Source organism: Cryptotermes secundus, unplaced genomic scaffold, assembly GCF_002891405.2.
Source record: "Cryptotermes secundus unplaced genomic scaffold, Csec_1.0 scaffold1411, whole genome shotgun sequence".
Classification (NCBI taxonomy): domain Eukaryota; kingdom Metazoa; phylum Arthropoda; class Insecta; order Blattodea; family Kalotermitidae; genus Cryptotermes; species Cryptotermes secundus.
The window spans coordinates 352,672-376,580 of NW_019735481.1; the positions used below are offsets into that span (position 1 = coordinate 352,672).

Genomic DNA, 23,909 nt, shown 5'->3' on the forward strand with positions numbered 1-23,909 from the left:
GATGACCAAAGCAAAATGGATCAGGGGACCCCTTCACACAGAACCCAGTCCGATAACGGAGAGGGACATAAGATGGAAATTGACCGCTCCTCAATTGGAAGAGATCATGAAATTTCTTCAGATCAACTTACACCACAGCAAAGCTGCCACAGCAGCTCTGTGCCAACAGCTAGCTGAGGGTAAGGCAAATATAGCACTTATTCAGGAACCTTGGGTATACAAGGGTCAAATAAGGTGCTTAACTAATACAGGGGGAACAGTTTACTCTGTTGTACCCAGTAATAATGCAAGATGTTGTGTTTATATCAGGAATCATGTTAATGCCTTGCCTTTGCTGGAACTCTGTTCTAGGCATACAACAGCGGTAAGGATAACATACCCGTATCGAGAAAGTAGCAAGGAGCTGGTTGTTGCTTCAGTCTACCTTCCATACAACTCGGATGAACCACCACCAACTAAAGCAGTGAGGGACATCATAGACTACTGCTGTAGCAGGAAAAAGCAACTCATCACTGGGTGTGATGCCAACGTGCACATCTTGTGGGGGAGCACCGGCACTAAACCAAGGGGAGAGAGCCTTATGGAATTTCTGGTGAGTAAGAACCTGAATATTCTAAACCATGGTAACAAACCTACCTTTGTGGTTTGCAATAGGAAGGAGGTTATCGATTTGACACTAGGGACAAACGACATAGGAAACCTGGTAAGTAGCTGGCATGTATCTGATGAGCAGTCCCTATCGGATCAGATATATATGCTTTAAAATAAGAAACATTACAGTAGATCAAGCTACTTATTCATAAGAATCCTAAGAGAACCAATTGGGAGTCTTACAAAGACGACCTAAAGGTAAATCTAGAGACCATCTCGCGTAATATATGCACAAGAAAGGATGTTGATCGGTCCATTGACCAGTTCCAACGGGCTATTATCTTGTCCTTTAAACAGAATTGTCCGGCTAAGACCACTCGCGGACCAAGGAGAATGCCTTGGTGGAATAAACAGCTGAATGGGCTTAGAACCAAAACAAGAAGGCTGTTCAATACAACTAAAAGAACAGGACAGGGGGACACCTACAAGGAAGCCTTTACCTGTTACAACAAAGAAATAAGGAAAGCCAAGCAATCCTCATGGAGGAGACACTACCAGGAGATCAATGATGTACCAGGTGGTGCCAGACTCAGGAGAATCATGGCAAAACAGGCAACCAACAAGGTCAGCACAATTAAGCTGCCTAACGGACAGTATACTCAAACAGGAAGGGAAACACTGAATGAATTATTCAGAGTTCACTTTCCTGATTCAAAATTCATTGACAATTTGGATGATGGGCAGGGTGAACAAAACCTGGACACTTGCCAAAGCAAGATGAACAGGGTAGACTTGAACCTGGCCAAAGTCATTGTTATGCCGCCGCTACACCACTGTTACGCCGTGGTGGCAGGGAGGGCGTGGAGGTATCCCGCCGCTGCAACCACTGTTATGCCCTTACGTCCTTACGACAGGGGTGGATTGGTAATCTCACCGCTGTCTCCACTGTTATGCCGTGGTGACAGGGAGGCGTGGAGGTATCCCGCTCTGTCACCCGGTTTAGTATGCTGCCACCATCTTGTATGTCAAGAACTCTGATAAACTTATCATTGCTTACGTCACTGGTCCTGGCTTAACTCGCAATTCGCCGAAGCTCTGGGAGGTCCTGGAGTCGTCAGGGAAGAGGGTAACACTTAAGGAAATGCTAGGTTGAATTAAAATCACACACATTCCTATCCTATTCTATTTCCCTATGTCGCTATATACATACTATATACACACTTTGCCGACGTTCGTCGGCTCGTATTACATTTGATGATGACCCTGCAGCACCTCATTTGTTCCATCTCCTGTCACCCTGCCGTCAGGTATTCTACGCCTCTGTAACTCTTAATGAACCTAGTTCATCTAGTTGGCCTATCTTTCTGTGGGGTTTACACTTTAAAATTATCACACTTATTGTTCATGTCTATATGAAGTTGTTTCACTTACTTGAGCTGAGGAAACAGACGCTCGCCATCACCAACCAACGTCCACTCATTGCCATCGCTCTCTCTGTGATAGCCTCCGGCTGAACTCCAAGTCAATTAATAATATTAATAAGTCAAAAGGTTTTTTGATTGATTCCTCTAGGGTTTATGTACCCTCTTTTTGCTGATTCATTGTGTTCCGGGGTATATTGGCCCGCCCATTCTGACGTGATTTTGGGTCGGCGTTGCCCACTCATTGGCTGTCTATCAAGAAGGGGTTGACTCTTTCGGGTCTACCGCCTTCTCCAACTGAGCGTTTTCCTCCTGCCATAGTGTTTATGACCTACTTCATATAGCTTCTTCCTCAATGTCAGCGTTATTCCGCTGTCGCGCTAACATTCTGATTACTAAGGTATTGCCTCTTACACTTCTTCGCAAACCCCAACTTCCTGGTACATTTCATCATTTCTGTTTCCTAATCTTACAGTCTAGCTACTATTATTCCAAATTTACCCCAAAAAACTATATCTACTTGTACATAACCCTTGCACCATTACAGTCATAATTAATCAATAAAAAATAAGATGGGTACTGAACACTTTTAGACTATTTAAATCAGCGGGAACAGATGGAATTGTACTGGCACTTTTGCAGCATGGGGCAGAACTTTTAGTTCCACATCCATGCCGCATATATAGAGCCTGCATGGCATATGGTTTCATCCCCACAGCCTGGAGGCAAGTTAAGGTGACGTTTATTCCAAAGCCCGGGAAACTTGATTATACCGAGGCTAAGACTTATCGTCCTATCAGCCTGTCATTTTCCTTTTGAAAATGATGGAGAAACTAGTAGATAGGCATATCAGGGATGGGGTATTGAGGACATATCCTCTACACCGAAACCAACATGCCTACCAAACAGGTAAATCGACCGAAAGTGCACTACACAATGTGGAAGTACGCATAGAAAGTGTGATTAAACACAAGGATATTGCCTTAGGAGCATTCCTTGATATAGAGGGAGCTTTTGATAGAACCTCATTTGATATAATCAAACAGGCTGCTGGAAGGCATGGCATAGAGCCTGCAATATGCAAATGGATAAATGCTATGCTGGAAAGCAGAACCATAGCTGCTACATTATCAGGAGAAATCCTGGGGGCATCCACGTCTAGGGGATATCCACAGGGGGGCGTACTTTCGCCTCTGCTGTGGAGCCTGGTCATGGACGATCTTCTGTGGGGACTTAATGATGATGGGTATTATACAGTAGGATATGCTGATGATATAGCAATCCTCATAAACGGAAAATTCCTTTCGACAGTAACAGAGCGTCTTCAAACAGCTCTGTACATGGTCCAACGAAGGTGTGAAAGAACAAGCCTTTCCATCAATCCTAATAAGACAGTAATTATACCGTTTACCAGGAAGAAAAATATAAAGGGCCTTAAGGAACCGACCCTCTTCAGTAAGATGATCCAGCTCTCCAGCGATGTCAAGTACCTTGGTCTAGCATTAGACAAGGGACTGACATGGAAAAAGCAACTGGACAAGGTCATCAATTAAGCCTATAAGCCTTTTTGGACATGCAGAAGCACGTTTGGTAAAAATTGGGGACTGCAGCAGCACGTTGTGCATTGGATATATACTGCGGTTGTAAGAGCCATATGGCGCCACAGTATGGTGGCCCAGAGTTAAACTCAAGACAAGCAAGGGAGAACTTAGTAAATTGCAAAGGTTGGCTTGCTTGGGTATTACAGGAGCAATTCAAACATCTCCAACAGCTGCACTGGTGACACTCCTTGGACTCCCCCCACCGCATCTATAGTTGGAGGCAGAGGCCAATGCAGGAATCTACCGTCTCCAGTGAAGTGATCAATGGAAACCTAAATTCTATAGTTCTGGACATGCATATGTAACTCAGGACATGAAAAAAGAACCCATATTACAAACTTACTTTCAGCCTCGGGCAGTACATGACAGTATTCCAGGCAGAAGTATATGCCATTAAGGCATGTATTATGGATAATCTAGATAGGAACTACAGAAATAGGAACATCTACATTCTATCTGACAGCCAAGCTGCACTTAGAGCACTTGACAAACACCAAACTCTCATGGAACTGGCCAAACATAACAGGGTACAACTGATATGGGTGCCAGGGCATGAGGGTATTGCTGGAAATGAAGCAGCAGACCAATTAGCTAAAATTGGAGCTGAACATCCATTCATAGGACCTGAACCAGCCTGGGGCATCTCTATAGGAGTTGCCAAACAGGCAATCAGGGACTGGACTAACATAAAACATAAGAAATACTGGGGATCGGATCCCTAACTGGACTCAGGCAAGCAAAGGGACTCATACGAGAACCTTCCACTAAAAGAGTGAAGGAACTGTTGAAGTTAAACAGGAACCAGCTACGATGGGTGGTAAGACTATTTACAGGACAATTTCACCTCAAAGGACACCTGTTCAAGATGGGACTAAGTGATAGTCCCACTTGTGAGAGGTGTCAGACAGAAAACGAAACAGCCACACACATCCTGTGTGAATGTGAGGCTTTAGCTTATTTAAGACTGCGTCACTTGGGTCAATAATTTATGGAACCAAGTTTCTATTTGACGCCCCCAAGTCCAAAATCCTGTGCTTCATCCTAAGAGCGGGGTTTTCTGAGGGAATAATTAAAAAAGGGGAAGCACAATAGACCACTGAGGTCACGGTGCAAGGGCCGAGAAGGCCTGCCCCTCATACATTCATTCTTTCATGCTTCCAAGTGTTAAAATGGATGACTGCAGTATCGGTCTCACTTCTCACTCCAAATTTAAACGACTGCTATGTTAATACTGGGAGTGGGGGGCAGAGATGGGCACAGTAGTGGAGCCTTCATACTGAGTTTCATAAAGAGTAATTAATTTGTTTAAAAAGGTAAAGTTGTCCTGGGCTTAACTAATTAAGCACTATGCCATGAAAGAATATGGGGGAGTGGATGTATAGATCCACATGAATTTGTTTAAAACTGGTGAAATATGTATACATGCTTACACAGGTACTCACATCTAAAGAATTAATGACGGTGTGGTGATAACATACAATTTTGTTGCTTTATAATAAAAGTAAAGTAAACTAAAATTAATGCTAACAATTCTCCGTGTGTTGTAATATCATATATTTTAAGCAGAATATAAAATTCATCCAGAGCAATGTCTTGGAATAAAAAGAAATCCTGTAATTTATCCAGAAGGATGGAAGTTTAGCAAAAATAACTTTTAAGTTACAGATTTACAGATCTTTCCTTAAGGATAAACATACAATTACCTCACTCCAAATATAATTTAGAGTAAACTAAAATAAAACATTATGAAGAAAGTTATATAATCATCATGGCTTAATCTGATCTAATAGCAGTAATTCTTCAAATTTCTAAAATCTATTTACTTTACATAAGCAAATTTAGAATTAGACATAAAATTCACAGTTTGCATTGCAGGTTAAGCACCTGATCAGCCCACGGAAGGCTGGGGATACACATCTCATGGTTCAAATCCTGGCTTCTTTACAATACCATAAAATTTTCTATGAATTTTGCCTCGATGTCATGTGTGTGTATCAAGAATACAGCAAAATCTTATGGTTTTTTAAAATGGAATGGCAGTAAACTAAATGTATTATTATATGAAACAAGATCAGCTTTTTAATTATTGCATTTAGGAATACTTATGACATCAGAGCATCTGGTGTGTTCACCTTCCCCAAAATGAGCAACAGAAGAACAAAACAGAATTTGAAAAATGTATTTCAATCAAGCCAAACTAAAGCAGATGTCTACAGGTATGGAAACGATTTTTCAGAACTTGCAGATGTTCAAACACCAGCTGAATGCATACACGTTTTTGAAGTTAGGTCTGGCTTCCTGGTAAGCATTAATTTATTAAAGGTGCTGTGACCCATATTACTCATATGCATCTATTTCCTGTCATTAGCTATAAAGGATTCACATATACATGTCTCATTATTGGGAACAGTTTTATCAAATGGGAAATAACTCTGGTAATTAGTAAAGAACATCTGCCAACTCCTACCCCCATTCCTAACCCTGGATGTAAATTGTTTGTAAGTCTCATAGTGCCGAGTATAATGAGCAGTCTTCTGTATTGTAATAACACATACAAGTAGTTCAGGGACAACCTGATGTCTTTGAAAAATTAATCATCTCTATTTTCAAGTTGTAACATAAACCAAGCAAGAAACCAGCAGAAGCAGGTTGAAAACCAAGGTCAGCTTATAACCTGGTTCTGCTGTTTTACTGTTTGGTTCACAATTTGACGCTGAATAGGATAATATGTTCTTCAAAAATGTGTACATTTCTCTGAGCTATACAACATTACAATTCAGAAGACCATATTCTTATTTGATATACATGCTATCATCTGTATGTCTCATTTGTGGTGTGACAAGTACATTCAGCATGTGAACACAGTCATTGTCAGTACAGGTTAATCTAAATTATATCAGTACTTCAACCGTCACATCTTATGCATATGAAGTGTTACTGTACAATCATTTATTTAGTAAGCATATCGTGTTAATCCAAAGTTTTGTATGTATAAAGGGAATCTAACACTTCACCCAGACGTATCTAAATGAACTGATCCAACAGATGTTATTTACATAAGCACCGTTTTTAATGCTTAATATTGAAGGTACGGAGTAGTGAAGAGCTTCTTGACCTACCTAAAGCTCCAATTCTATAGTTGGTTGTCACAAGAACAATGTCTTGATCCAATAAGTATTCTGGGCCATATGCCTTGCTATGTGCAGTTAAGCCGTAAAATCCGCCAGGATGGAAGAACACCATAACTGGTCTCTCCGGATTATGTTGTTTTTCTGGCAACTAAAACAAATAAATCTCTCACTTACATACTGCACTGTGTGATGAAAATTCATATCATATTAATGCACTTATTCCTTTTTCCTATTAAATGAAAATTTTCAATAACATTCTGATGACTAATTTTCAATCAATTATATATTTTTTCATTTCTTCACTTCTACCCAAAAGATCAATTCAACAAGCACTGTTATTCTCTCATAATTTACAGTTACTTTTGAGAATTAACCTCTAGTAAAAACTGCATTGAAACTATTTTAAGTAGTTGTAATAAAGAAACTCATAATAGTTAACATAAGAATATTCATATTAAAGAATAATTTCATTTTGTCTCAATGGAAAATATTTGATTAAGAACTAAAAAACGAATTCCAAGTATAATAATAAATGTAAGTAACTTTAATGGTTTTACTTCATGTAAAATAAAAACGGAATATACCGTATGTCTAAAAAGTATCCAACTTTATTTTTTTTCCGCTGTAAGTAATGGCCAAAGGGGTGAGGAAACTGAGTGTGGTGGTACAAGGGACTTTCATGCGCATGCGTGATTTTTTGCTGACTCGCAACACTGACAGATGTGTCTGTAGCTGCCAGATAGTGAAGTGGTGTAACACGTGTTCGTTGCATTCTCGTTTCACTCAAGATAACAGAACGCTTGGAGCAGCGATACTGCATTAAGTTTTGTCAGAAACTCGGGGATACCCAAGCGGAAACAATTCGCAAAATTCAGCAGGCTTTCGGCGATGATGCAATGGGGGTCACTCAAATTAAAGAGTGGTTCAACTGCTTTAAACATGGCCGTATGTCGGCGGACAGTGAGCAGCATTCTGGGAGACCATCAATGAGCCGAAATGCTGATGTCATTGAAAAAGTGCGGACATTGATCATGGAGGACCATCATTTGACCATCTGTGAAGCTGCTGATGAGGATGGGATCAGCAGAGGTTCCGCAAACACAATTTTAACTGAGGATCTGGGCATGCGAAGAGTGGTGGCAAAATTTGTGCCCAAGCTGCTTTCGCCGGAGCAACAGGGATCCTGAGTTCCTGAAGACTGTGATCACTGGTGATGAGTCGTGGGTGTACAGATATGACCCGGAAACTGAGGTCCAGGCATCACAATGCAAGCATCCAACATCCCCGAGGCCCAAAAGAGCACGACAGGTTCGGAGCAATGTGAAGGTGATACTGACTGTTTTTTTCGATTACCAGGGTGTTGTGCATCATGAGTACGCACCACTAGGCCAGACTGTCAATAAGGAGTACTACCAAGAAGTCCTCCGCCATCTTCATGATGCAGTTCGGCACAAGAGACCGGAGCTGTGGGACGCATGCAACTGGTAGCTGCATCGTGACAAAGCCCCAGCTCATTCATCACACCTGATCCAGGGTTTCTTGGCCAAGCACGGCATTCCGCAGGTTCACCAGGCTCCCTACTCTCCTCACATGGCGCCTTGTGATTTCTGGCTGTTCCCAAGATTGAAGACACCGCTAAAAGGCTGCCGTTTTGACAGCCACGAGGACATCATACAGAACGCGACAGCACAGCTGCACGTCATTCCAAAAGAAGCCTTCCAGAATTGCTTCTAGCGATGGAAGCACTGCTGGGCTAAATGTGTGGAGTCACAAGGGGCCTACTTTGAAGGCGATTAAGTATTGTAATCATCCAAATACAGAACTTTGTTTTCCCAGCCCAAGGTCGGATACTTTTTGGACAGAGTAGTATTCTGAACCAACTGAGAAGCTGCTCCCATACTGATCTAAGATATAAAGCTGCTGGTTCTTCTAAATGTCATAATTATATTACTGGTTATTTAATCTTACGTATGCTATGAGCAATTAGATTGGCTTAGTGTACCTGCATTAGAACTGCCGCAGCTTAAGAGACCTGCTCAGTGCTAATCACTTAATAGATAATGGTTGTCAATAGAGAGCATTAAATGATATATAGATAGAGATGTTAAGAGGAAAGAACGGGATTTTTTGCTATCTGCACCAATTATCATTTTTGGGTAGGTTACTTAACTACTGTTGGCATTTATACCAAAAGCCTCGTGTTTTTTGCAGGTAGTTCTGTGGTTTTTGAAATTCAAAAGATTAAAGAAGGTTTTAGAAGCTTCTGTGCATACTTTAACCATCAGAGTTTATACTGTATACAGTCTACACAACATCCATATCACTTGCTACCAAAACAACATACTTACACAAATGCATATATCTGTTTATCTTATAAACTGTAGTAGGTACTCAACAAGTTTTTATGGTTTGATTTTTATTGAATGTACAATCCAGCAGCATACCAAGCATGCTGTAATGTGTTTCATTATTACAAAACTATTCAATGTCATTGAAACAATACTGTACTTTGTACAGAGCCAGTACACTACAGGCCTGCAGTGTATCCACATTATTTCTTCAGTCACCATAAAATATTATTTGTGAGTGTAGCGCTGAAAGATGGCAAGGTAAATAGTAAAGTCAATTATGCTTCATGAAGCACCACATCATAAATATTGTGAAAAGACAGTTGAAAGTCAGAGTGGTGGAGCCGGAGCAGAAGTTCATTGCTAAGCAAAAGATCAGATATCTCGTTCTTGTTACAACACATAACAGTGAATGAGCGATTGCCAAGTAACAAGTTGCTAAACATGAGATGTTCTGTAGCAACGTATAAGACTTGGAAAAACAAACTGCTGCTTGGGGAATCAACACAAGATTCTGAGACAACAGATTCATGAAAAATAGAAATGGATCCCTTGGACTTCGTGGCTTCTGTTCAGGCTGAGTGGAAGTTATAAAAGACAGTGCATTCATGAATTCAAGAAGACTGAGGTTCAGATCAGTGAGAGATTAGGCCGAGATTCTTCATCTTCATCAGAGAGATGTCATTCAGAAGGAGTTCAATGTGTGACCTTTATGATTGTCTGCAATTGTAAAGAAGTGGCAATAAATCCAATTATCAAATCCAGAACCCATTATTATTAGTCAAGCCAATCCCTTTTATGGGACAATATGTACATAGAGGCAAGTGGCAGTATAACCCCAGGCATTCTTAACCAGTTCACTAGATGGAGGTGAGTGGTAGACTTCAGATTTTGGCCTCTTTACCCCCCACAAGGAAACCATTCATTTATATTTGATAGGAAGCTAAGTGGGCCCCAGAGCTGGTCTTAATGTTATGCAGAGAAGAAAAATTTGTTGCCCTTGCTGAAAATTGAACATCAATTCCCCAGACATCCAGCCCATAGACTAGTCACTATACCAAGTGAACTATTCTGACTGCATTGACAGTGAAAATATTTTAACTGAATATGAGTTACTGCCAACATCCTTCAAATTAAAACAGACTTCTGATTCACAAGTTGTTTTAGGTACAGATGTTTAACACTGTGTTTTCTGTAGAGTTATCAACTGACAAGGTATCCCAAGAATAATCCCCCACATATTTACCTTAGTTGTGTATACATTTAGAAATAAACAATCTTCTGAGGTTGGAACAAAAAAGCTTTCTTCTGGTTGAGGACATGCAGCACCATCTTCAGTTGCATTTTGAATACCCTGCCACTGGCCTATTGGTACAGGGGCCTATGGAAACAATGAGAATTCAATGATATTCCAATGCACCATGCCCAAGAAACCTTTGGAAATATATTCCTTTGACATGCTCACAATTAGAACAGAATATCATTTAACTAACACATCAATTAACTCGATAATTTACTCATTTCTATATACTTTGTATAATTTCTTGTAACAGATATACTATTTCCCATTTCAATGGTCCTTTGTTGCTTCATTGGAAATGTAACAAGTAGAGAAAATTTGGGATTGCTACAAAGAAGACCTCTTAACCTGTCTGGAATGGAACACCAATCATCCAGCCAGACAGCTGGCCAATAGCCTAGACACTGTACATTAACCCCAGCTGTCACATAATTAAACAAAANTAAAATAAAAATAAACATATATTAATTTCATAGGCCATTTAATTCCAAATTAAATAAATGTAGTGTCTTACTCATTTCAAGCAATAAAGCAGGAGAAGTGAGTATTAGTTTCTATCTCATGTGCTCTACAGTTACAAACTGGTCACTTTGTAAATTCTATTCCTTTCAATAGTGGAGCCGTGGGTTAATTATCTCTGCCTCCCTAATTATGCAAGTGACATTGACCACAAACCAGTAAAAATAATCAGCACTCTTGTCAGATCATGATTTCAACTCCAGACATCAAAGGGCACATTTGCAAGCTTGCAGCCTTCAAATTAGAAACTAGAATTCCTAATTGATGACTGATCACAAACAAAATATACCCCTACATCTGGCAATAAAGGCCGGTCAATACGTGACTCAGACAATGCTATTTGAAGGTGGACAGCATTTAGTGCTGATAAGAGGGATTCATTCATTCATTCATTTATTGTATATTCCATAAATCCATATACATAGATATAGAACCAGTCACATAATTAATATAGTACAGTACAAATATAAATATATATGTACAGTTTATAATCATTAAAATAGATAAAAAAAACATGTGTTAAATTTATATCAAGAAAACAGTCTTACATCACTATACATAAAATTATGCAATATTAAAATTGTTTATGTTATTATCCTTATTTCTAAGCATATTTGTTACTAAAGAATTCATCACATGTATAAAAAGAGTTTTGCAATAAAAATGTTGTCAACTGAATTTTAAAATTTTTCAAGTCATTAGACATAGATTTGATTTTTGGTGGCAAATGATTAAAGATCTTTACCCCCATGTAACATATTCCTTTTTGGAATTGTGTCAGACTAGTTTGCGGATAATGCAGATCACAGATAGATCTGGTACTACAATTATGCATTTGTGAGTTGAATGTGAACAATTCCTTATTTACTATGACAAACAGAGAGATCGACAATATATATTGAGCTTGTAGGGGGAGGATATCCAATTCTTGAAACAAACTACGACACGATGTTCTCTTTGTTGTATTTGTTATAATCCTAATTATGCTTTTCTGCACCCTAAACACTTTTATACTATGCGGGGAGTTACCCCAGAATATTAATCCATACGTTATTATAGAATGTACATAGGAAAAATACATCATTTTTAATGTCTCCAGTGGTAAAAAGGATTTAACTGATCGGATTGCAAAACAGGATCTGTTTAACCTATCAATTACTGCATCAATATGACTTTCCCACATTAAAATATTTTCAATTTTTAATCCCAGAAACGATATATTAGAAATACTTGGAATTTGATTGTTTAAATAACTAACCTGAACATTTAAGTTTTTACTGTTTTTAGTTCTAAAGTGTAGAAAATAAGTTTTCTCATAATTTATTACTAGCTCATTTTTCCTAAACCGTTCATTTATCATCTCAAATAATTTATTTCTTCTAATTTTAAATGTCGCAGGATTCTTATCAAAGATAAGGATACTTGTATCATCTGCAAATAATATTGGTTTGGATAGGTCAGATATAATTTTTGGTAAGTCATTTACATATAGTAAAAAGAGCACTGGGCCTAATACAGAGCCCTGAGGCACTCCGCACTGTATTTCTTTCCATTCAGAACAACATTTACTCCCATTTTCATACAAAATTACTCTCTGGTATCTTCCTCTCAAATAGGATCTTATAAGTTTCTGAGCAGCTCCTTCAATTCCATAAAAGTCCATTTTTGATAGCAATATATCATGATTTACTCGGTCAAAAGCCTTACTCAGATCACAAAAAATTCCACCCGCTATATATTTGTTGTTTAAAGCCCTATAAATATTCTCCATTAGATTATAAGTAGCTAACGTAGTTGAAGAGTTTTTTCTAAAGCCGAATTGCTCCTGCGTTAGCAGGTTATGTGTATTTAAGTGTAAAATCATTCTTTTATATATAACTTTTTCAAAAATCTTAGAAAAGACTGGGAATAAAGATATAGGTCTATAATTAGACATGTCGGTTTTATCCCCTTTTTTGTGTATGGGTATTATTTCAGAATATTTTAATCGAGCAGGGAATATTCCTGTAGACAATGACTTATTAAATATGTAAGTTAATGGTGATGATATATATGGTGCACTTGCTTTTATTAATTTGGTAGTAATTCCATCATATCCACAAGCTGCTTTGAGTTTTATAGATCTTATTATCTCTTCTATTTCATTGCTGTTAGTTGCTTTTAATACCAATTTCTGAGATGGTTTTGGAAATGAAGTGTATAAATAATCCATGAACTTCTTATCTGTTTCCACAGTATTATTTGTCCATTTCTTCATAGAATTGCTTATATCTAAAAAAAAGTTATTAAACGATCTTACTATATTTTTGTAGTCCTGAGTGATATTACCCTTTATATTTAAACAAGTCACCTTAGTAGAAGCTTGGCTATTTCCAGTCATGTTTTTTATAATTTTCCAGGTTGTTCTTGTTTTATTATTGGAAGTTCTTATGACTTTGTTCAGATATAACTTTTTTGCTGTTGAGATAACTCTACTTAATATCTTGCAGTACATTTTATAGTGTTCTTTTAATCTAGAATCATTATTGCTCTTAATTTTTATATAGAGCTCCCTTTTTTTATTACATGATTTTATAATTCCTGGGGTTATCCATGATTTATTAGCATCTATACTTTGTGATTTTGTGATCTGAAAACATGAATTTAGAATCCTAAGGTAAGTATTTAAAAAGTTATTAAACATTGTATCCACATCACTATCTACAAAAATATCATCCCATAATTCATAGCTCAGATTAATTTGGAAGTCTAATAGAGAGGATTCGTTGATGACCCTACGGGTATACCTCTGATTTTGTTTCATTATATATGTAACATTGTATATTATAATGATCTGCCCATCATGATCAGATAATCCATTTTCCCATGGAAGAACACTGAAACTTTTGTTTTTATATTTGTTAATAAAAATATTATCTATTGCTGTGGATGAGTTAGAGCAAATTCTAGTCGGAAATGTAACTGTACTATATAGCCCGTATGAGGCTAGTATCGAATCCAGTTTTTGTTTGTAATTAGTATCCACCAGGTAATTTATATTCACATCCCCACATATTATTATGTTTTTTGAGTGTTTGTACAATTTGTTCAGGAATTTGTTTAAATTTTCCAAGAAATAATTAAAATCACCAGTTGGGGCCGGAATGTAATTGTTATATTTCCCATCATTTAAAAATGTCCTTAGGGCACACCAAAACTTTTTCTAAGATATAACTGCTGCGTTAACACTGACGGTTAATATTACCGGAGCCTGAAACTCATGGCTAAAAAGTCGAAAATATTACTGAAGAAAGTACGTTGATTATTGTTTTGTTAAATAGAACAACAAATAATATCTTGCAATTAAATATGCTATGGAATAAAACGAGGGTCGTTCTTACCTTAAATCTTAGATTTCCAACAGGTGGCTGAGCGAAACGAACTCCTCGGAAGGAATATATGGGCCTTCCGAGACGAGACTGAATGACACTCCCTCTCAGAACCCCATGCACCGTCGTAACAAGGGGCGACGTGTCATGCGGCTGCGATGCACTCGATTTCAGTGAGAGAGCTACCAGCGCTACCAGGACCCACAATACCACCGTTCCCCGCATTTTGCTGTCGCAGATTAAACTCCTCGAACTATTTTCCTCATATATATATGTATACGCATAGGAGGAAGAACGTCGCTCTTTACCGCTCTATACGCTCTATACTTTCCCCTCCCCAACAGCCATGCATGCCACGGATGACCTTGAGAGCTAGTGAAAATATTGTAGCAGTGTTTGTAAAACATCAATAGAGCACAGAATAATTTGTGGCCTATATTGTAGGGTTTTCTCTATGCGGCGAGTCTAGGTCAAATATACGAGTATCTCTCGCCAAAATATTTACAGGGGAAAGGGCCGGGTTCATTCGAACTTCCAAAAATGTCAAATAGTAGTTACCGATTTTGGCTCTCTCTCTCTGTCTTTCTATGGCTCTACAGCCCTATGGACCTTGGCCGCCCTTTCAGTTACTTAATTCTATGCACAGTCAATAGAACTCCTCGGCCGGGGGATCAGCCCGTCCCAAGGCCTCTACCTACACACAGAACAACACAAACACAGGATACAAGCACAAAGACGCCCATACCTAGAGCGGGATTTGAACCCATGACCCCAGTGTTCGAAAGGGTTGAGACGGTTAATGCCTTAGACCTCGTGACCACTGTGGTCGGCGATTTTGATTGTTCAAATACATTCATCAATAATTTCAACTGATAACTAATTACAACCAGAATATTCTCTGTCAGCTTAAAACATGGAATATAGACAATGAAACAGGTCGAGATTCTAACAACAGTCAGTCAGCAAATACTTTTATCATAAAAGTGGAAGCATTTTACGCATAACTGACATTCTGATGAAAAGCACTTGTACTGGACATTGCTGGAAGATTCGAATTTACAGCATATCTACGAGTATTATCCGACACAATGTTTTAATAATTTAAGCAGATTCCCCCACGCGGCAGATTAATCGTCTTTGTTTTGGTAGAAACTGTATCAGCATTGCAGGAATTCTTGCTATAAGTTCAACAGGTGTACTGAAGGGTACAGCAAATCAATACACATGATGATGCTGTTGATGGCAATAGTAAAATTCTTGATTTCTTCACGACGTTGCTCAAAAATCCAGGGCCAAATATAACGGCAATACAGTAAAGTTAAGAAAAAGAATAAAAACAAACGAAGGGAAAACAAGGCAACTTGAATGGCTTAGATAGCAATATCAGTCATATTAAAGCAACTACTCTATTCGGCGAGAAAAATATTCTTCGCACTGCATAATAGTTCTGTTCAAATGTTTATTTTTATCTGCTAATTTAGCAGCCAGAAGGCCAATTACAGACGATTTACAAAAAAAGTAAATTTATAACATTTGAATAATAACCATAATAATAAAGGTAAATAAAAGTAAAGGTATCCATGTAACAGACCGTGGAGGCCAACAGAGCTGTGAGAAGTCAAGACTCCCACATTTCGTAGATAGTCGGCTCACAGATGGCGCCTTACGCGTCGGTCGCCCTTTACCCCCAGGAAGACTACCGGTATTCATTTCTTTTAAGAGACTTACTAGACACCAAGGCCATAGTGCTGCTGGAAGGATTAGGTCAATTGAAAAAAACAATGGCCTAATAATTTCCTTACTCTTAACGGTCCAAGTACTAGGCCAGTGAAGAAGCCTCAGACCTAGAAACCGAAGTTGCTGTGGTGTGATGACTTGTCAAAGCTATAGCACACATCAGGGATTGGCGATAATATGAGTATGGAGCGAAGGTGGAATGCTGATTGATGATTAGCTGGAGAAAGCCGAAGGAATTCGAAGACAAACCTTCTCAACCACCATTTCGTCCGCCATGAATCGAAGTCAACAAGAGTCTCTTTGGAGAGAATCCAGGTGCTAATCGCCTGTGATATGCCACGGCCACATAACAGTAGTAATTAACATAAGGGAAAACAATGTAATAAAATGTATTTTGGTACTACATGATTTAATTACTGCCGCGAACCGTTAATTTCGACTGACATTTCTCGGGATTCTCTTCAGTCGATGTAAGCAAGTGTCAGAACAGTAATTAAAAGGGCTAAGATGTCTCCAAAATACGAGACCAATTCATTTAAGTTCACTCTGTTCTGACGGAAAATCCGCCTTTCAATTACGGCAACTGGTTCTATTTGCGTGGCTCACGAGATTACGGCAGATTAATTAAATCAGGGAGACATCATGACGTGTTGCGCCACTTGATCTCGAGACGGAAGTCTTTTTAACAGGATAGACGTGCTCAAATTGAGGTCTTGGGCAGCTTGTGCATAATGACACGGTCTTGATTACAGAGTTCAGCACCAACGGGGTTTTGAATTCTAGTGAATTTATATCAACAGAATTGTAGGGTATTGTTGGGAAGTACTAGTTTAGACCTAGTTCGTGACATCACTAAAAATTGTATTTGGACGTGAGGGTCAACAAAAGACTGCCGTCATTTAGTGTTCACATTGGTAATACTGGGTCTGCATATCATTTGATCTTCAGAAGAACAGAACATATTTGCCTTGACTCTCATGCTGGGTTTTAGTTTCAATGTAGAAAGATACTATTTTTTTATTGCTAGTGGCGTGGGACTAAGTCCCTTGTACTGCGGCCACTTCTGGCCTATTGTACCAGCCACAGATGACAAGTGAGGGTGATTGTGGAGCAATTGGTGGAATAAAGATTGGCAGGGGAAACGGAAGTACTCGGAGAAAACCTGCCCCAACTCCACTTTTCCCACCACAAATCCCACTTGACCAGATCCGGAATCGAACGCGGGCCGCCGCGGTGGGAAGCTAGTAACTAACCGCTTGAGCTACGGCGAGGGCTAATATACAACTTACACACAGACATGTAGTTTACAGGTATCCGTTACTTATTTGCCCATGTGCATACGGGTGAGTACAGGCTGAAAAAGGCGCTGCAGGTAAACAGTCAACAAAGGTTATGTAAATCATTTCTGAACGGACTGAATGACGACGTATCTGATTTCCAAACTGATAATGAAGATAGTTTTCAGTTAATTAAAAAATTAATTAAATTAAAAACAACTGTTGGTATTAATGATGGAAACTTCTCCCACTCAGTTATGTATTTTTTCTTTGCTAAAAATGGTCAAGATTAACGCATGATCGGGAGGTCTAGCCTGTTTGTCTGCCTTCTGCAAAATTTCAGCTCCAAAAATACAGAAGGGATTTCTATACAATTTGTTAATTGTTTTCACTCTAAATAATCCTATTTTAGAAGTCATTTAAGTTTATTTTATTTTATTTTTTTTAATTTTCAATCACATAAATCCTTGACCGGCTCTAAGGCCCAACCATCCTCCTATCCAATGGGTACGCGGGGCACTCTCCACGGGGATAAAGCGGCCGGAGAGTGAAAGTGTCCACTCACCTCAAACTAGTGTCTAGGTCGAGAAAACCTGGATCTACAAGAGTACATCCACTGCCTCATACGTCTTTATGGCGTAGTGCTTAATTACTTAAGCACAAGGACAACTTTACCTTATCCACCACATAAATCCCACTCTACATGAAGCTCAAATAGAAAATTATCGAGTTTCTCATAACGGCTTATCATAACAGAAATAGAGACGCGGTAAGAAAGTAGCCTGCAAATTATATTCTTTTATAACACGTGTTTTATCTATGCATGGCTTACACAATGAACTTCGCGGTCGAGTGTTTTGTTTTCGAGCGGAGGCAGCTGGATACAAATCTCGGCCCGAGGCTCTGATTTCCTGAGTCATCTTTCGTGGTTTCATTCGCCCTTTCAGGTAAATTTCGGGATTGTACCTCAAATGATGCCACGACCGCTTCCTTCCACATTGTGTACAGTTTATTATTCATTAGTCTTCCTATCATTCGACGCTGCACGATATGACCTATTCAAATTATAGTTAGATAAACATAGAATGAAAGCGTGGAAAACTAATTAAGTGAAATACGAGGAAACAATTTCTGACACTAGTGAGCAAGCCTATGCATGCAACTCGAGCAATATATTTACAGATTAATTGAACTGACTATTGGTGTTCGCTTTTAATCTTTCTGTCCTTGAAAATGGAAAAGAATTTATTAACTCCGTCTTCTGGGATGTGACATTATGTAGTGTGATAAAGGTTTACAGAGGTCTCTGAGAAACACGCTGCCTCCATCGTCAGGATCTTGATGTCCATCAAATGACGTAACAGGGCTCGACAGCATAACGCAGTCAATGCCGGTTTTCGGCTTACTTTTCTAGCGTGAAAATGGTGACAGGGGGTTGCTGCGAGACCTTGGAAAATATCTGTCCGTCGATATGCCTTAACATCCTAGAAGCCATTACCCTTCTAATATACCGCCGTGAGAATCCAAATTGTCACGAGTAAAACTAATTCTGTTTATTTAAGTATGTTACAGGCGATCGGAGTGGCGGTTGGGTATAAGGCACGTAATGTCTTAGCCCGCTCAAAACACTACGAAAGCGGATTTGAATTCCACCCCATTTGTGTTGCCCTGTGTAGATAGTGGCCTTGTGACGGCTTATTATCCGCCCAAAGGATAATACCGACTTTCTGATGAATGCAAATTTGAGAAATAATTAATTCTGAATGGAAACATGCCAGAGAGCCTAATCCCTCAAGGTAGAAGAACAAGTATGCTACATTGAAAATTTAATTAAAGCTTCTGTGAACTGATTCAGGGTTTAAGTAATACGAAGTTTGGTACTTTTGTCCACAGGCCCAATATGCTTAAAACTGAGGTTACGTTTCAGAGCGAATACAATCCTCCATTGATAGCGAGAAGTGAAATAGCGCTGCATAAAATTTATATTAACGAAAATATCTACTCTAACATCCTTACACTCCGCAACTTCTTTTCAAGACGAGGGTAAGAAGTAAGTTACAGGTTCATGGAGGTTAACTGCAAGAGGACTGGGAAGCCTCCTCTGATTCATGGCTTGTATAAATAACCACGTTGTCCGAGGCTGATGGAGTCGATCTTCTACTAATTTAAGTTTGCTTCTCTTTTTGTATGCTGTTGTCCTTGTTTCCAACAGACATATAAATGGGCTTTGGCGATTTTCATATTGTTTGTGTGTCTGTGTATCTCCCACCTCATTAACCTTTGAATGTCTGAGTCAGTCTTTATGAAACTTGGGATGTATATCATGGCACCTGAACATAACTCAAAGACGTACTTCATGTATCTCTCCCGTCAGTCTCTGTGTCTGTATGCGTAACCCCCTATAGTTGCTAGGCGACAGTCAGTTAAAATATTACCGAGTTAACGAATACATAAGCAAAAATAGAAGACTCGTTAGACGCGTCGTTTTATGCGGTATGTGTCGTATCAAAAAATTAGGCGAGTAGTTCTTCCCAGAATTTCCTCTTAATGATTCCAATTGTAGACACAGGGAGTGGAAAGAACAGCGCATATGAGGGAACGAGGAGCATTAATACGGAAAGTTACAACGAACATAACATACCAAAGGGAATACGGTAGACCGAGGAAGTGTTATTTATTCAGAAGATCCAACACCAGTTGAGGCACATTGTGGTTCTAATTATGTTCCTAGAAAGCCATAGTGTACTGAATGCGTGCCGTATGTTCAGCTTCCAGTTGGCGCAGTAGCACGTTGAACAATATTTACTTTTCAAGATTCATCCATATTTACGAATCATGTTCGTTTAAATCCTCTGCCTCAAGCGGGGCAACTCCGTTTAAGATTCCTTCTGGTGCCTCTCCGCGTGCCGGCCGGACGGGACTGGAATTGAGGGGTGACCGACCTACATTCGACCAGGCAGTTGAAGACGTGTTGCAAGAATTCACGTGGGGGGTTTCCATATAAGGTAAGATAAGGAAATTGCAAATGTATTAATTCTAGTAACCGAACAAGGAAATTTCAACACTCATATTTTCCAAGAACACCAATGCCTACAAAAGAACTGCATTTCTATAAGCAAGTCCTTGACAACTCCAATATATTGCAAAAGTACAGCGTACAAGGTGGGAAAATTTAATTCCCGGACTGGCCCTGTGAAAACAAAATTTGCTTACCTGCACACTAGCTGCTGTTTTCGTCTTCGAAACACCTTTCTTGAGGCGATGGTGCCACTGTCGAAACAGTATTAAAAATCGTTTTCCGGAATACCTCGCAGTAACGTTTCCACGTTGCGTTGGATGTCAGGATTATCAGAAAATATTTGTACCTTCAGAGAGTTTTTTAATTTTGAAAAAAAAAAACGGTAAGAGCCAAGTCAGGTGAATAAGGTAGATGATCCATTTTTGTAATGAATTTATTAGACAGGGACTCGCGAACTGTTACCGCATAATGCACAGGGGCATTGCCTTGATAGAAAATCCACTTGTCAGACCAGAGTTCGAGTCTTTCCTCCGAACAGATTCCCGTAACCTTGTCAGCACTTCCAAATAACACTGTTGATTCACCGTTTGTCATTGTGCAATTGATTCGTATTGAACTATCCCCTTGTGACTGAAGAAACACACCAGTATGATCTTGAACCGCGACGAGATATGTGTGCTTTTTTTTTTTTCTTTTTTTGCCAAGGTGAAATTCTGCGTTCCACCGCATGCTCTGATTTTTTCCCTTGTCTTATTGAAAACACAACGTTTCATCGCGGATAATTAATCTATCAAACATCTTTGCAGTGTGTAAAATATCAGATGAAATGTGAAGCCGACATTGTTTCTGGTCATCTGTCAAGATTCAAGGCACCATTTTTGCGAATTTTTCTCGTTCCCAAATCATCCTTATTTATCTGTAGCATTGTTTCCTTAATCATATGCAGTTCTTCTCTTATTATTCTCACATTTAATCTTCTATTTGAGTGCACCAGGATTCGTACACTGTCCAATTTGTATCTTTCCTTTGCGTTTTTGGCTGCCCACTTTTTGGGTCATCTCGCACATCTTCTCGCCCTTTCTTCAACCGCCTGTGCCATTCAGAAACACTCGATTTCTTCATAGCATATTCACCATAAAGTACTGTTAATAGGGCTAACGTTTCACTAGCGCGTTTACCAATCTTCACGCAAAACTTGATGTATATTCGCTGCTCCAGATTCTTGTCACTCATTTTTCCACCAACAATATACCGCGGACACGCACTACTTCCTCTGCTGCTTTGGAACGAATGGCTCATTTGGTCATGTAAACGCAAGCTGCAACATGTCCAAACGTGCTTGGGTACATGAGTTTGCCTGACTGAATAACCCAGCGAGACACTGCGGCCATTCTGGAAATTAAATTGTCGCACCTTGCTTATTATAAGGCATATTTCACAGAAGGAATAATAAATGACATGATGACACCATGCTCTAAAACTTATTTATAAGGAAAATGTAATGTAAGAAAAGGAAGTGATATTCCGTAATTCTTAGAAAAAGTAAATAATTTTTACTGTGGTGAACATTTAAGTTTAATAAAAATATCGTCGCTATAACCTTAATGGTCACATCTCCAGTTTTTATGGCATAGAGAAAATAAAGGTACACGGTTTGAAACATGAATAGTAGAAGAAGGAAAAAAAGGTTTTCTTTTTCCTTATATATTCTAATTTTATTCAGATTAATCACGGATATACAACCTCATTTAAAACCTGAAAAATAATTATCTTTAGAGGCCGAACCATTAAGAACTCAGACGACGAAATATTAAGTTCATGTGGAACTGTTCACTTTTGCCTGGTGTATACTGAAACTTTCGAGAGTTCTTAATTATGCAGGGCTATTGACTGAATAAACAATAATTTTAAGCACTATTACACACATTAAAACAGTACATGAAACCATTTCATTAGCTTTAAGGTCGTAATAGGTCTGAAGATTAAAACAAATGTGATTTCAACGCAGTCGAAAATCTCTTAAAACGTTTTATTTGTTTGAAGATTATTGTCTCCTGAGATTTTTCGCATAATCTTGTAGATGTCTGCAGCCGACTCGGCGAAATGTGTTACTTCCAGTTTCAGGGTCAAATGGTAAGCTAAAAAATCAGAAAATTTTGCTTACTCTACGACCCTGAAGTTCGAGATAGTATATTCCTCCGGAACAGAAGGGAACATCCGCCAGAGAGTGAACAGGTTGGTCTAGCGATAACACTATGAATTAATATTCAGAAGATGCCTAGTTCTAATATCAGCGGGGACACCGGCTATCCTGACTGAGATTTATCCTGGATTTTCTCAGTCCCTAGAAGAAAATATTGGGGTTGTACCTAGATCAGTTTCCACTCAAATTCTTTCCAATACATCTTTCATCATCACAGCTATTCAATGCTGAATTAGTCTTGCTGCTTAAAGCGTCGAAGAATAGTCCCCTACCCAAAAAAAAAAAATAATAATCTATCAGACTACACGGCGTAACATCCCCCAAAATAACAATCTACATAGTCACTGACGCGAAAACTTCATTAAGATTTTCTTTTGTTCCTTCTCTCAATCGTTATTTTCTGATGAAGTAATTGAAGCGTTTATTTCCATGTAAGTAGTACTAGTGCGGCCACCGAACAGTGCGGACGCGTTTTGAGTATTGCAGCGTCTTTATTGTGAAAGTGACGACTAGTTAGTTCAGTGCACTAGCTAACTCAGTGCATATATAAAATGTTTCAACAAACACCTTACACAGCACACGGTTACACAGTGGACCAAAGATATATTTCAAATGGGCAGTTGCAAATGATGCAACAACAACAATTAATTCAACAAGAACAACACTTAGTGCAACAACAGCACCACAACAACAACATTTCGTACCACAGCCGTTTTATTCAATCCAACAATCTGGCTACAGTATTACTCCTGTTCAGCATACCAATTATAGTGCATCGTCCTTTGTGACTGCTCGACCCAGCCAACAAGCTCAAAGTCTAGTAAATAATCCAGCAAGAAGAAATAACAACGAAAAAAGGCAACCTGAAGGAGCACCCGAGTATACGTGGCAGACAATCAAAAAAAGTAAGAGAAACTGTCCAACTCCAGAAGACGGAACACCGCGACCTGAAATCAACTGCAATAACAGGCACGAGCAACTCTCGCAAATACAAAATGACGATAATGATGATGTCATACTCATGGACATAACAAATAATATCCAATCAAAAGAGAAAACCAGTGGTCTAAGGGATCCTAAGCCTCCCCCAAAATTTGTTTACTTCAAAGATATGGTGGCGCATTTATCCGCAACCATCGAAGAGGACCAATACTACTGTAAAGTACAATCAAACGATACTATCAAAATACATGTGACAACACCAGAATCCTATCGTAAATTAATTAAACAACTACAGGATGATAAAATTATATAACACACATACCAATTGAAACATGAGAGAGCGCATAGAATAATTATTAGGAACCTACATCACTCAATGCCAACAACTCAAATAACAGCAGAATTAGATAAGCAGGGCCATGAAGTAAGAAACATACTAAACGTTAAACACC

General features: G+C 38.9%; 1 protein-coding gene across 2 annotated transcripts in view; it reads right to left on the reverse strand.

Annotated features, from left to right (window-relative positions):
* Positions 1-14,545, reverse strand: part of LOC111869454 (esterase FE4) — a 32,568-nt gene extending 18,023 nt beyond the window's left edge. Inside the window, exons 1-3 of one of the 2 annotated variants that reach the window (XM_023860997.2) lie at positions 14,292-14,544; positions 10,339-10,473; positions 6,733-6,892 (exon numbers count right to left, since the gene is read on the reverse strand). In XM_023860997.2, the coding sequence (XP_023716765.1) occupies positions 6,733-6,892; positions 10,339-10,473; positions 14,292-14,504 (508 nt within the window). In that variant the 5' untranslated portion in view covers positions 14,505-14,544. Of the gene's footprint in view, positions 1-6,732; positions 6,893-10,338; positions 10,474-14,291 lie in introns of both variants that reach the window. The other variant, XM_023860998.2, reaches the window with a different exon arrangement.
* Positions 14,546-23,909: the final 9,364 nt, after the last annotated feature.